At 34.4% G+C, this 15461-nt stretch overlaps 1 protein-coding gene across 1 annotated transcript; it reads right to left on the reverse strand.

Moving 5' to 3' along the window:
• Nucleotides 1-3182: 3182 nt before the first annotated feature.
• On the reverse strand, nucleotides 3183-7907 carry LOC147004678 (odorant-binding protein 1b-like). Its single transcript, XM_085837679.1, has 6 exons — nucleotides 7792-7907; nucleotides 7185-7324; nucleotides 6090-6163; nucleotides 4321-4431; nucleotides 3533-3634; nucleotides 3183-3213 (listed from the first exon to the last, which is right to left on the reverse strand). Exons 1-6 carry the CDS (start codon nucleotides 7861-7863, stop codon nucleotides 3197-3199), a joined length of 516 nt encoding a protein of 171 aa, XP_085693805.1. The 5' UTR covers nucleotides 7864-7907; the 3' UTR covers nucleotides 3183-3196.
• Between the last annotated feature and the right edge of the window lie 7554 nt (nucleotides 7908-15461).

Here is a 15461-nt window from a genome sequence, read left to right on the forward strand (position 1 = left end):
GTGTGAACAGATGCACACAAACACATACACATCACAAATAGCCGTCCATTCAAATAAATATATACATTGATAAAGAAGTTCTATATTGGAAAGAGTTTATAGGAAAAGTAAAAGTAATAGTAGAAATTAAATGTAGGAATAAGGTGGAAAATAAAACATGGAGTTTACAATATTTTCAAAAAACTGCAAAAAATTTGAGAGTTTGTGTTTAGGCCCAACACAGGGCATGACTGCTCTAGAAACTAAATGTGGGGAGCTTGACTGTGATTATCCAACACCATAGCAGCTGGGCTTCAGGGAAGCACAAAGACACTGCTCCAAGCGTGGAAATAGTGAAGTCTGGGATGTGGAAATGCCAAACTTGGGGTTCCCAGACCTCTGGATAACCACTCATCCCTGGGGTGCTGCACAGAGTAATCATAAATGAAGGATCAGGGGTCCACAAGCTGAGAGTTGGCCTGGAAACAAGGATGCAAAACATCTGGACATCTAGCCATCTCTGAGTCAAGAGGAGTAGAGAGCAGAGTCCATGGCCTACAGGCTAAGGATGGAATCTAGCCTAGAGGAGTGGAGGGAAGGGGAGCACTGGTTTAGAAGGGCAGTCATTATTCTTAGTTTGTCTCTGGTTGTTGCTCTAAGTACAGAGAGGACTTCTACCAGAGGCTTTAGGCTGCAGCTCAGTAATAGAATGCCCCCTCTTTGCTCCCCATGATGATTTTTGATGAAAGAGACAGTCCATGGTTTTAACTGTTTATTGACTGTTCATCATGGAAAATGAATGCATATGAACCTCTAGTGATGGACCAGATTGAGATTAAATACTTTTTGCAGAGAGGAAAGGATGGGTAGAGAAGGTTTTGGCTAAACCCTCAGGGCCTCTGAGTACCTCATTAGCATGGAGAACTCTCTCCCTACACTACATGAACACAAGTCACATTTCTTTATGTGGGAAGTGTGGCACATGTTCCAGGCCAGAAATTGGGCAGGAAACAGGTTGGCAAGTAATATCTCAAGTATTAGTTTCTGGGGTCTTAACCAGCTTTTCCCACCAAGATTCCTGGCATGGTTTACTGTCCCACAGTAATTTTCTAAAGTAACATTGTTTCACAAGGCACAGAGAGAAATGTTAAATAACAGCTTTCTTTCAAGAATTAATAGACTATGTCATGACTTCATATTCATATCTGCGACTTATGGCTGTTACTTTTCATCTGTTTCCTCTTGTTCCAAGAACATATTCCAAGGCCTCAAAGAAGACTTCATTTGTATTTTCTATTTTGATAGCCAACTATAGCCTAAGGAATCATTGCAATTCATAGAGGAAAATGTAATATATAAGTGCATATTTGCAGGGCTCAGTATTATGGAATATCATTCCAGTGAATCTCTTATACTATTCAAAACTGATTGTTTTCTATTGTTATGCCCAGAGTGCAAAACACCAAAGAACACCAGGACTTGACTCTGATGCAATTCACGAGTTTTTAATTCAAGCTCTGTCTTTAAAACTTACATGATGCAGCAGTATAGGTAAACACACATTAGGTCTTAGGGGAAGAGTTTCTTAAAGGAAAAAAAAAAAAAACTTCAAGCAGGGGAGGGAGGTTTTCTAAGTCTTGGCCTTCTATGTTTAGGTAAGAGATTTATGAACAAGTTGGGGTTTTTTGTTTGTTTGTTTGTTTTTTAAAGTGATTGTCCCGTTTTAGGCTCAAAGGACACTAAGAGCTCTTGCTTAGTCATCTGGAGAACATCTGGCCATTAATTAATAGCTGCTATGGAAGAGGACTTATTATTATTATCCTTCAGGCCCAGAGGTGTTGCTAGGGTTGCTAGGGAATACAATCTACTGAGGGAGAAAAGGATGTCAATGTCTTAGGACCAGTAATTTCCAGGAGATGCAGCTGGCTGTATATGCCTCACCTTGTGACCTGAATCTCTGTCTCTGGACATTCGCTTAGGTTTCTAGTTTCTCAATATGTATATTATTTAAGTATATCCAGGCCCTTTTCCTTACTCAAGTCATTAATCAAAATGTAATCTCCTTAGATTTTGGATAAGAGATTTTATCTTCTATTGTAAATAGTGTAGGCAAGCATAAATAGTTTGCTAAGTGAAATATTCCAGTGTGTTGCGAGAATCCAAACTCATATCATGATTTACAGATGAAAGTAAATATGAAGCAAAACATAAAATTCACTTCTGTGGTTTTCTTGCCAATGGCTTTCACGTAAGTGGGACATTTTCAAATATTACAAGAGTTTCAGTAATAAGAATATCATTTGTTACACCAGAGTGATTTTGGAAACTATGTTTAGTAGATATTTATCTGCCCTTTGGATAAGAATCTTGTCACAAGGTCATTGTTGCAACTTGAATCATTTTATTCAATCAATCAAAAAAGGGAAGAAGAGTTTATAGATTAGGAAAAGAGGAAATAAAGGCATGTTAGGAATTTCTTATGCTGTATCCTAACTGCACAGGAGAAGGAAAATTTATTCTGTTAGGAAAGGTGAATTATAGATGATACTGATTCCATGGTTAAGAGGTTATGATGTATAATTCCCATCTTGTTGTTTTCTGTACAAATATGAAAGAGAAATATTAACATATGATTAAGTTGAGATTTCATTCTTGGGTTTTCAGGAGAACAAAATTGAATCTAAGAACATAGACGATAAAGAATAAAATTGTACAGAGTCAGTTTCTGTCCTAGAATGTACCTGTGCCTTGTACTTTGGATTCTATAGGAACAGTTTCTAAAGAAAATAATGGCATTGTATATTCCTGCATGAAAATGTAGACAGAGTATTCAAAGAATATATTGATGAAATCAACAAACTTATACCTCACCTATGGCAAATAATATTCCACAAATCATATGTAAAGTTTTCAAATGACAAGACACAATTTCTTGATGGACTCATCATGAATATAAAAGTATTACCAATTCTGAATGAGATAAAATTCCTTAGTATTGTTCTATAAATTAAAACATTCCCTAATTCATCCTTGTCACTATAGGAATTTTCAACTTTAAAGGACAAGTAATAGTCTGTGCTCATTTTTCCTCATTTTGAATGCAAGTTCTTTGAACTCACATTTTGATCTCACATAATTTATACCATAAGCCTGGCCCAACTCAAATATCAAGATAAGAAAGAAAGGCGTTTGTATCTACTCACATGTAGATCATACTTTACTTTGGACAGGTATCTGTGAAAGAAATTGAGATGGGTTAGAAGTGACAGAACTGATATCATTAAAAGGTAAGGACGACTCCACAATGATTATTCTTGGTTGCGACAATGTAATGGTTAGATATAATTTGATTTAATCTAAATCAGGGACATTGCTTTGATAGATAAATATATACATAGATAGATATATACATACATACATACATAAAAACATACATACATAGATACAGAAATATATGTATGCATATATATTATTTTTATATCATAAACAGGTTTGTTTATATATATATATATATCTTTATATAATATAAAAATTAACATGCATAGAGGGTTACCTTCATATGAGAGTTCTCTAAGATTTCCAGCTGGAATGTTCTCTTGAGCAGCTAATGCAGTAAGTCTTCCCTTTTGCTCATGAGTTAGAGGTGCACCCTTTCCTACATCACATGAATGACAGTGTCAGAGATCTCTTCATGAGAATCCTGCATAATGTATATTGCTTCCTTTGTAACCCAACATGATATGCAATAGAAAATCTCAACTTCTCCATATTAATTTACCCTGGATCAGTCAATCTTATCAATAAGAATTATGCCAAGTGTCTTGTACACAATCACTAAATCTAAATGGCAATATGAATTCACGTTTCAGTATTTCAAAATGCACAAAAAATATAAGTAATAAATATTTGTCCAGAGAACTCACTAATCTTAATCCTATACAATTTCTACAAAACAACAGAATCTTCAAGTAGTTTCAATGTAGCCTTCACATTTTTCAGAGTCTATACTATAGAGTTCATGCTTTGATTTTTCTATACATTTATTCAGTTGACACTGAAAATGGTCTGAAACTAGGGAAAATCACATTTGCTCCTTGTCGTCTAGGGAGGAAACATGAACATGAACTTTTCCAATCACTTCTTCCATTACCCTCAGTCTTCAGTGTCCAAGCTGCTGAGACTGCAATAGAATGTACAAGTTGTCTACACACACTCTAGTTATCAGTTAGTACAAAGTACTTTAGAAAATCTATAGCACTGTATTTGTGGGAGATCAGACTTTGTCCTTATTTGCAGAGCAACAATTATCTTACTATTTCAGAGATGTAGTGCCATTCTTACCAAGAACATACAACAATTTTGTTTTCCGGCCGGCTCTGTCCACATTCTCATCATAAAAGACTAAATTCTCTGATGTTGCTTTCAAAAGTTTATAGTGATTATCACCTTCATCTGTAATAGTAATGGAAGTACTTCAATACACAGTATGATTCAGGTTTCCACACAGTTGATGTAATGTCTTCTGCTAAATATTCAGATTTTCCCTGACTATAGCAATATTTTCTGTGTTCACTAACATATGAACCATGTTTACAGCTATTCCTGTGGCAGTTTTTCTTGAATATTCTGTCAGATTGTAGTGACAAAACACTTCCACTACGTGAAAACTGATTATGAATCCTAAGTACAGACAACTTTGCTTTTCTCTGATTTCATGTGTCAAGACTGTTGCACAATTGGCTGGGTTTTCCTGAACTTTTTCCAAAAGATCTCAAGGGAGACATGTCAATTTCGTGAAAGAAAAAAAAAAAAAAAGCCCTTCATTTCCCACCATGGTAATAGTTGGTGGGTAAATGTGCACATGTACAAATTACAGAGTACTGATTCCTAACATACACAAAAGTTTTCACTTTGTACAATTATATGAGAAAATGTTATAAAGATGATAGTTTTAGAGATTGCCAAGCAATGACTTTGTGTGTGTGGAAAGTGGGCTGTGTGCTCCTGAACAGGTAAGTGTACATATGCCTGTGAGTATGCTTCTGTTTGTGCTTCTGTTTGCCTGTGCTTGTATATAGGCATGTGCTCATGCTTGTGTGCATAAGCTAGTATATCAACATGTGCATTTGACTGTAAGTGTGTGGCTCTGCTTATGTATATGTGCATGGGAATGCCTCTGTGTGCAGATGTGTGTGTGTGTTTGTGTGTGTGTGTGAGAGAGAGAAACAGAGAGAGAGAGAGACAGAGACAGAGACAGAGACAGAGTGAGAGAGACAGAGAGAAAGGAGACTTCTATTTACCAACACTTAATACATGAATAAAATTGGTCAAAGGAAAGGGAGAAGTTTTTAGGAACTCTTCTCTTATTTCTTATTACAAGACTACTTTAAAACATTCATGTAAGGATACAGAAAACATTTACTCACTAGTTGACTGGGAACTCTGATTTTCTAAAATCAAACGAAAAGTCAAATTGTATATAATTTAGTTGAATAATGTTGCAATAATTTTTAAAAATTCTTAGAAAATTGAAATAATCTGTCTGAAATCCTTAAACAGAGTTTGCCCCAACTGCATTTCAAAATTGAAGTTTTTAATAAAGTGGTCTGAATAATATGATCTTTTCCAAGAAAATAGATTTATGAAATAACAGTGTTAAAGAAAACATTTATCATTCAAGTGTGATAGATCAATCTGTATTGTAAGTACATGGGAGCTGAAAGCATCAAGTTGGCAATGATGTTGGAAGCCGTGCAGCCCTGGCATGGAGTAACAGGAATGGCAAATAACAAAGTGAGATACTGTATGAAAGAAAAAATAGTAAAATTTTTCTAGAAATAACTTTTTCTATTGGAAAACTGCTTGGGAAATATGTTTTTAGAACTATTCACATCTTTATGTAATAGTTTTCTTCTCCAAGTAACCCTTGGGCAACTTACAATGTATTCAGACTAGGCAGCATATCTCACTGGGGTGAAAGGATCAATAATTAATCATGGAGCCCAAATTGCTCCACTTTCATGGACCTTTGCACTTAGTATCAGGATAAATGGATATAATCAAAGTGACCTGCATTTTTCAATGACAACGCTCTCAGATACTATACTTACACTGGTTTCTAAAAGTCTTGCCATCTTCTTGCAAATACCCAGTGACTGTGGTCAATGAGCATTGTCCATTTTGCCTAAAATAAATCAAAGAGAAAAACCATGGTTTCTTCTTCATTACTATTGAAATCATATCAAATATCTTCTAGTATTATAATGCATTTGAGAAAGTACTGATATCAATGAAGTTATCAGTGTAAAGAGATAGGACCCAATTTCTTATTCCTCCATTGAGTTTGCTAATTCCTATTTAGAAAACATCATACTCTTTTTCCACATTTATATATATATATATATATATATATATATATATATATATATATATGTATATGTATATAATATGCATATATATAATATGCCTATATAATATGCATATATATAATATGCATATATATATTCATTGTAATAATTGTGCCTCATGCTCTACTCTGGTGAATTCCTTATCCAAAATTCACTCTTAATTACATATATTTCAACATGTTAATTTGCTTGTTCTACTCCAGCCATAATATATGAACAGGTTTATAATGTCTTAATTGTAAGTGCTTTCATTTCTGACCTCAATCTTCAAATTTTGGCTATGAGAGAGAAGTGGTTCTAAGCATTTTCAGTTCTTAGGTGTTATGGACTCCTGAATTTAACATAGTCATCCACATATCACAGAGAAAAATCTTTGTACAAACAGCTTAAGGAAAGGCAGTTCAAACATTAGATATATTTGAGGAAGTTGTGGAAGATTTTTTTTATGACATCACTAATTGAGTAACATAAAATGTAAGAGTTTAATTAAATGGTCACACCATCACCATACTACAGAGGAGTTCTTTAGTGTGTTGTATATCTAACACAGGTGATGATATTCAGTTGCAGCCCTCAAAGCACAAGGTTCCCTCAGGAAGTATTTATTGAATTAGAAAGAGTGTTTATCTCTTTGTGTGGTGTCCAGAGCTGTCCCATCCCAGAATGATATAATTGCATGCTAAAATTAGTGGATTCAGTTTCATGACCAGTAACAGAACATCCATCTTTGAATTTCACAACATTAAAGAGAGAGAAAAGTACAGTTTGCTCAGTTTACATTCTTGATACTATACTTACTTGACATAAAATGTGACTTCCATTTCTTGACATTCCTTATTACAAGTAATTTCACGAACAAAGAGCTCCAGGGGACCACCAGGCGCTATCTTGTCAATATTATCAGCCATGATGGCAGTGGTTTCCCATTTTCCTTGTAACTGAAAAAGCAAAAACAATGTCAAAAAAATAAAAAAAACCACAACAGATCTTTAAAATGTGTGTTGCTGTACTCATCTCTGACATCAATACATGAAATACTTAAGCTGAGGTGAAATATCAATCAATTGATAATATTTCATTTATTAGTTGGATATTATGTTTCTTCAAAAGTAGCACAACCTGGAGCAATATGATGACATGATTAATGTAGAACCATGGACCTGAAACTGCTCATCTTTTTTTCTCATACACTCTGAAAATAAAAAGCCTTCTTTTCTATTTCACTGGTTTCTTCCTAGAGAAAATCTGATTGTAAAAGTGTACCTGAGAGAAAGGCTACCTGGGAGAAAGGCATAAAGGTTATGTCATGCAGATGATCACTTGCATTGATTGACTGGATTATATATCACATCTATAGAAATATGTTATTGGGAAAGCTCACATGTAAACACAGACATGCATTTACCTCAGCATTATCTTGAGCATGGACATGGACCAGTCCAAATGCCAATGCCAGCAGCAGAAACTTCACCATCATGATTCCTAAATTTGCTCCTGTGCAGATGTTCAACTGAGGACAGAGGTTGTTAAAGATCTGAATTTACAAAGCTTTTTATACAGTTAATTTGAAGGAGGAGCATGATCTCAACCAATGATTCACCATCAGAAAGTACACGTCTGTCCAGTACTTCCCATTTGGCCCCGATGGATAGTTTAAGACTTCATGTTCCTAAACTAATAAGCTTACACTTAAGGTCAGGATATGCTATGTTGATTAATTGAGCATTACTTTCAGAGTGAGAGAACTCACTTTATACTATCATTTATAAGTAATGATTTTGGCCTAGTACCATAGTACTAGTAGATAAAATCAGAAGGCATACACATATACCCTATATGACCCATTTAACCAAAGTGACATGCATTTTAAGATATGTTTTTAATCTTAGCCTAATACTGTGCAGTTAAATGAAATTAAAACTGTGGCCTGAGCAATATGAGCCACGGTAACAACCTTCTCAGAAGACAAGATATTGAAAAATGAGGAGGGCCTCAGATAAGCATCCAGTCATAAGTCTTTTACTACTTTTAAGCCTTTCCATATATCGACTTCTTTCTTCATCCAGTATACTCTATTCTACTATTGTGAGTACAGAACTAGAAGAGAAATCTTTGAAAATTAATTGAATATATAATAGAAAATGTGGTGAGATATCCACTGGGAATAAATACAAGTATCATTGATGAAATGAAGCCTAGGTAAGTATAAATAATCTATTGAAAAATGACCTTCCAAAAAGTCTACACTTGTGCAAATGGACTCTATACAATATGAAAATCATGCTTTACAATTCCTAAAGGAAAGACAACTTTTGCTCAGGTACATTTTGAATTTCTATACACTACAACAGAGATATATGTTGTCTATATCAGTAAGATCTTGTCCTCAATTCTCAGTAACAATCAAATATTTCAGTAATCTACAGTACTTGTTTATCCTCCAGGCCTTCACTTAGAACATGTAGTATTACCTATAGTTAGCACTGGGGAATTTTTGCTTCAAAACACATGACACCTAGCTACAGCATTATAAAGTGTTAAATGTCTGTCCTTCATGATACTTTCTTTAAATTACCTTTCTATTTTTATCTCTATTTCTATTATTTAGACATTATTATTTAACTACATCATTTCTAACATCCTTTTATTCCTGTAAACTCCCATATGTACCCCTTTGATCTTTCTCATTTTTGTTACTACTTTTTAAAAATAATTGTCATTATATTCAAGAATGTGTTTAAATAAGTATATGTGTATATATGTGTATGTACACACACACAAACATTCACAACTCACACTAATTAGTAACTGCTCAGTCTGTATCATTTCACCTATACATATGTTTCAGGGCTCACAATCTAGTGTTGTATAAACAACTGGGTACTTATTTGTGTATCTTTTCAGATTATTAGGAGGCATGAACTTACACTCAACTCTCTCCTCCTCTGTAATTTATAATCTTTCAATTACTTCATGTGCTAGGAAGGCTAGATGCTGCATACAGACATTTGATTATATGTTGTACTGGTTTCATCAGCTCTGTATCTTGTTTCTTTGTAATCTTCTGTAATGGACTCCATTAGACATTCTAAAAAGAGAAGATCCTATGTTGATTGTATCTGAAACTCTTTTTTTCCTTTTTACGGAAAATAGCTTTTTCTCACACTATATATACTTTTTATGGTTTTCCATCTCTCTATTTCTCCCAGTTCATTCTAGACCTCCCCTCTCATTTGTATTCTATCTCCCATTGGAAAGATGAGGCTTCTAGTGGATAGAAATTTAAAAAAAGCATAATATAAGAAGAAAAACACATTAACACATCAAAATTAGACAAGACAAACAAAAAGAAAGAAAAGAGACCAATTGGAGGAACAAGAAAGAGATACATACACAGGAATCCATTAAAAACCCTATAAATTGAAAGCCTCTATGTAGATACATCTGCATATGGGTCTGCAGGTGTACGTTTGTGCGTGCACATATGCTTGTGTGTTTCTGTGTGTGTGTGTGTGTGTGTGTGTGTGTGTGTGTGTGTGTGTGTGTGTGTGTAAAACCATATAGAGAAAGACTGGAATAACTATATATAAGTAAAATAACCAAAAATTGGAACATAAAGTTTTTATTTTTCAGGAAAGGAAACACTAACATTGCCAGCCAAGGAACCTGCAAAGATGTTGAGTTTATGTTCTGCTGGGCATTGACTACTAGGCTTGTAGCTGTCATTAAGTATAGATGGTTTCAACCCTGAGAGTTCCATAGATGAATGTAATTTATTATATGAAAGTGATTATTAATTGCAGATTGTTTTTCAGGTAGGAATGGGGAATGTGTCTACTTCTCCTTTTAGATATAATTCCATCGGTTGTATACCAGGTCCTCTACATGTTGTTTCATTTTCTTTGTGTTCATAAGCATGTGCATCATATTGACTTAGAGGGCCTTGCAGCTTGGTGTTCTCTACCTTCTATATATACTGGGTTTCTTGAAAACTGAAGGAATGGATTTAATGGAGATATCTAAGGCATGTTTCAACGACTCAAGTGATTCCCAAACCATTATCTGAAGTATGTAGCTAGGAAGATTACACAAGAGACAGAATATGGCACATATGTCTTTCTACTTCTAGGTTAACTTACACAACAGGATTGTATATAACACCTGTCATTTATCTGAAAATGTCGTGTTTATGATATTCTCTATCATTGAATAGTATTCCATAATATCTCTGTACAATTTTTTCATTAGCAATTAGACAGTATTAGGGCCTTTAGTTTATTTCCATTTCCTTGCTGTTGTGAACTGAGTAGCAATGAACATGGATAAGCAAGTTTCTGAGAAAAAGCATGTAAAGTCTTTAGAGCAAAATCCAAGAAGGTTTACAAGTAAGTCAATTGGTACTTTTATATTTACCCAGTAGAGATTCTGCACACTGTTTTCCAGAGTAGGTATGCAATTTCGCATTCCCATTAAATGCTGTCTTTTATCACCTCCATCCTCTGTTTCTCTCTCTTTCTCTGTGCCCTCTGTTCTCTCTTCTTTTTAAAAGACTCTATTCTAGTCATAGTCCCACAAGAAATGTTCTGCATGTTTTTTGATACCTTGTGTTTTAATTTTTTTTATATTCTGGATATTTGTTCAAAGCTAGTGTGTTTGTATGCAGGGCTTACACTAGACTTTTCCTTTCTGCTAGGTGGCAATGATTTGGGCCTATATCATGGAACTTCACAATTCTTTTCTGACCTGGAAGCTACTGAAAGGTTTAGGAGTTAGGAGAACACTGGTTTTTCCTATTTTTCCCACTTGTGAAGTTAAGAGGAACCAAGAGTTAGTTCCAAAGCCAAGATTACAAACATTATCCTGATTGAACTCATATAGCTACAGATAGAACTAAAAAATGATACTATGAATGGAACCTGTTGGAGTCAAGGGTTTTAACAATCTTGAGATTACAATTTTATATACAGAAGAGAGAATTATCAGAATACTTTAAATTCATGAAATTGTCAACAAAAAAGATATTTAAGATACTATATATTAATATTTAAACATATTGATGAAGATATCAATGACAAGCTACATATTTGAATATTTTTAAAATGTGGTTGTAGAGTAAAGAATCCAATTTGAAATTCTGAGACATTCTGTGCATTTAGGTTTATAGCCCTGGGCCCTAATTCCCATATAGTCTTTCTAATGCAATCCCTCTACTCTGTCCCCAAAACCAATCTATAAATCTGTGACACTTATGGAATGTGTTCTCCCTAATTCTAGAAATCTAAACATAACCTTTGAAGTAACACTGGTTTTCATTCTTTCTTCATGTGTATTTGTTTTCTGTTCCCTGCTAATAAGAATGAAAGGATAATCCATGATATGATCCAATTACAGACTGACAATATGCTTCCGTGTTTGTTGACCTTCTCAAAGGAAATGGATGGTTCATTGACTATATCTGTTTCTCAAAAAGTCAGCTGCTGTACTTCTTTTTTTTTTTTTAAAGATTTATTTATTTATTATATGTAAGTACACTGTAGCTGTCTTCAGACACACCAGAAGAGGGCATCAGATTTCGTTACGGATGGTTGTGAGCCACCATGTGGTTTCTGGGATTTGAACTCGGGACCTTTGGAAGAGCAGTCGGCGCTCTTAACCACTGAGCCATCTCACGAGACATGCTGCTGTACTTCTTGACTTGATGTTCAGGATCAATATGAACAAAGGAAGTTCCCTGTATGTTTTCACAGTTTCCAAACACTTGCTGATAATCACATAGTGCACATAGACTCTGTGTATCATGTGTATTATGATTTCAACTTGAGTATTATTTTATGTTTTCAGAAAAGATGAAATGACTTATTAAATTCTTATTCTACCTCATTATTTTCTATAGATTCTGTCATTACTCATTTATAGTGTGTTAATTTTTATTAATGATATTTGAACTTCTTTATATCATCTGAATACTTGTGCTATAATTCAAAATGTATTTATATGTCTTCTCAAATACATGAATTTTTATCATTTATTTATTTATTGTACCTCCAAGTCTCAAATATCTAAATTTGAACCTCTGTTCTCCTCTCTCTCTCCCGCTTTCTCCTTCCACCTCTACCACTAACCCTATCTCTATCTTTTTTTCTTTAAAAATGCAGATTTTTCAGTGATGATTGTATAAAAATTAGCCTTCTCTCCTATATCCAATATTTTAAAGCTTCAAATGATCAGTTTTCCTAAATCTTTTCAAGTTTTACTCCTTAAATATATGGGCATCTGATGTTCCTGGATGTGACCCTAAGAAATTTAGGAAATGATTCAGGAGTTTCTCCTTACAGTTATGCATTTTTCCCAAAAGACAAATATATTGTTAGAAGTGATTTTTTAATTTAAATGTTTATCAAAATTCTTCTTCATAGAATATCCTTAAGAAATCTGTACTTTGTCCTTGGACAAATCTGTTCTTTAACCCTAGACGTTCTTGACACCCTAACTGTAGTGAAAGCATACACATATTTTTATTTATCTATTATTTTTTATGTTTTTAATTGAATATTTTATTTATTTACATTTCAAATGTTTCTCCTTTTCCTGGTTTCCCCTCCACAAATTCCCTATCTCATCCCCCCTGCTCCTCTTAGTGTTCTTCCCCATCCATCCACCCTCTGCCCTCACATTCTCCTACACTGGAGAATTGTGCCTTCACAGGAAGAAGCACCTCTCCTGCCATTAATGACAGATAAGGCCATCTGCTGCTACATATGCAGCTGGAGCCATTGGTCCCTCCATGTGTACTTTTTGGTTGGTGGTTTACTCCCTGGGAGCTCTGGGGTGCATAAGCATTTTTTCTTTTTTTTTTTATTTTATTTTATTTTATTTTTCAGGTATTTTCTTTTTTTTAAATTGGATATTTTCTTTATTTGCATTTCAAATGTTATCCCATTCCCTGGTTTCCCCTCCTAAAAACATCCTCCCACTATCCCCTACCTCTCCCCCTCTCCCTGCTTACCAACCCACAAACTCTGCTTCCCTGCCCAGGCATTCCCCCACACTGGGAAATTGAGCCTTAATAGCACAAAGGGCCTCTCCTCCCATTGAAGTCCCACTAGACCATCATCTGCTGCATATGAAACTGGAGCCATGAGTCCCACCATGTGTGCTCTTTGGTTGGTGGTACTGGCTAGTTCAAATTGTTGTTCCTTCTCTGGGGCTTCAAACCCCCTTCAGCAACTTGGATCCTTTCTTTAGCTCCTTCATTGGGGATATGTCAGGAGCCTGATATAGCTCTCCCCTGAGAGGCTCATATCCACCCATTGGACTGAGCAGAGGATCCCCAATGAAGGAGTTAGAGAAAGTTGCATATACATTTTTATATGTACTACTTCACCACGACATTGCTGAGTCCCAAATATCTGAAGATTAATAAAGTTTACCTCTCCTATCCACTTCACTGTAAATCCTAGAGTAAAGCTTTCCATCATTACACATTTTCCTAAAGAACATTTGATATGTTCAATGTCCAAGATTTCATCTTTAAACATGATCAGTTCTTCTAGAGTTTCTTCACATTTTTCTCTTTTTTTTTTCTTTTTAAAGATTTATTTATTGATTATATGTAAGTACACTGTAGCTGTCTTCAGACACCCCAGAAGAGGGAGTCAGATCTCATTAAGGATGCTTGTGAGCCACCATGTGGTTGCTGGGATTTGAACTCCTGACCTTTGGAAGAGCAGTCGGGTGCTCTTACCCACTGAGCCATCTCACCAGCCCTCACTTTTGTCTCTTTCATACACAGATCCATACTTCATCTGGATATAGCTATTCTGTATAGGCAGATACGACTCTATTTTTTTTGATTGCATACATTCATGTGCATCAGCAAGTAAGTTTATGATTAATAACATGTTTCTCTCATGCTTCTAAAAACTTCCTTCTGAATATCAACTAACAGTCTCCTTTACATTTTTCTTCATTCAGACTATTTTTATTATTCCCACATTAATTAATATCTACATTTAACTTCTCTACATTATAAGTAAAGAAATAAATTGTTTTTCAAAAGAAACTCTGAGGTTAAAGCTGCACCAAGTTGAGTCAACCATGAAAGTCTCAAAAGTAAACATTATTTAGTTTTAGTTGAGTGACTGTCACCCTGAATCCCCAATCTCAACACTTCCCTGTGGCTTTGGATTCATGTCAAATCCAAGGCAATTTTCCTCACCCATTCGCACTGAAGTCAAATCAAGATAGGCTTTTAAGTATTGCCTTCTTCCTTCTACTTATTCTTCTCTATGGCATTAATGTTCTATGAAATTCCATGTCTCTTGAGTAAAAGTTTGAGTATATGAACATGCAAAAAAATTATTAATGATTTTATAATCACAAAAGCTTTATAGAATAGTAAATATATTTATTCATTCCAATTTCGTTGTTTCCATGTATAATAACAAATCAATTATATTATTTCTTCTAATTTTCAAAATATTGAACATAAAAACAAGGTATATATGTAGAAAACATGAATTACAACAGAGAAATTTCTGGTGTATTAGATGGTTCAGAGAGAGGAATTTAAGGAGCAAAAGACATGCTTTATAATATCATATCATAAAAATTATATAAAAAGACTTCTATTTTAACTTTATGTCTGCTATAAATATAATCTATATCTGTTTATATTAAAAGACCATAAAAATCTTGGGGGTTTTTTTGTTGTTGTTGTTTTTGTTTTTTTGTGTTTCTTGCAGTCTCTTTGGTTTTATTTTCTGGCACTCTAAAAATTGATGAGCTTTAAGGACACATTTCTATCTTCTATTGAGGATTCATTCAAGAGTGTTAACCACAAATTCAGTGTTAACTGAGTAAAATACACAAGATATTAAACCATGACATCTTTATCTCACAATATATTGAATTTTCAGAGCCTACTCTCACACTGGTGTGACCTTGAAATAAGATTTGTCCAGAATAATAATACTCCAGGCATCATTTTACAAGTCAAGTGCAACTTTGTGCAAGTAAACTATTTGTTCCTTACTTTGCATGATTCATACTTAGATTCAAGCATCTTCAACATAA

This window comes from Mus caroli, unplaced genomic scaffold (genome assembly GCF_978045245.1).
Source record: "Mus caroli unplaced genomic scaffold, Mus_caroli_1 scaffold_5, whole genome shotgun sequence".
Classification (NCBI taxonomy): domain Eukaryota; kingdom Metazoa; phylum Chordata; class Mammalia; order Rodentia; family Muridae; genus Mus; species Mus caroli.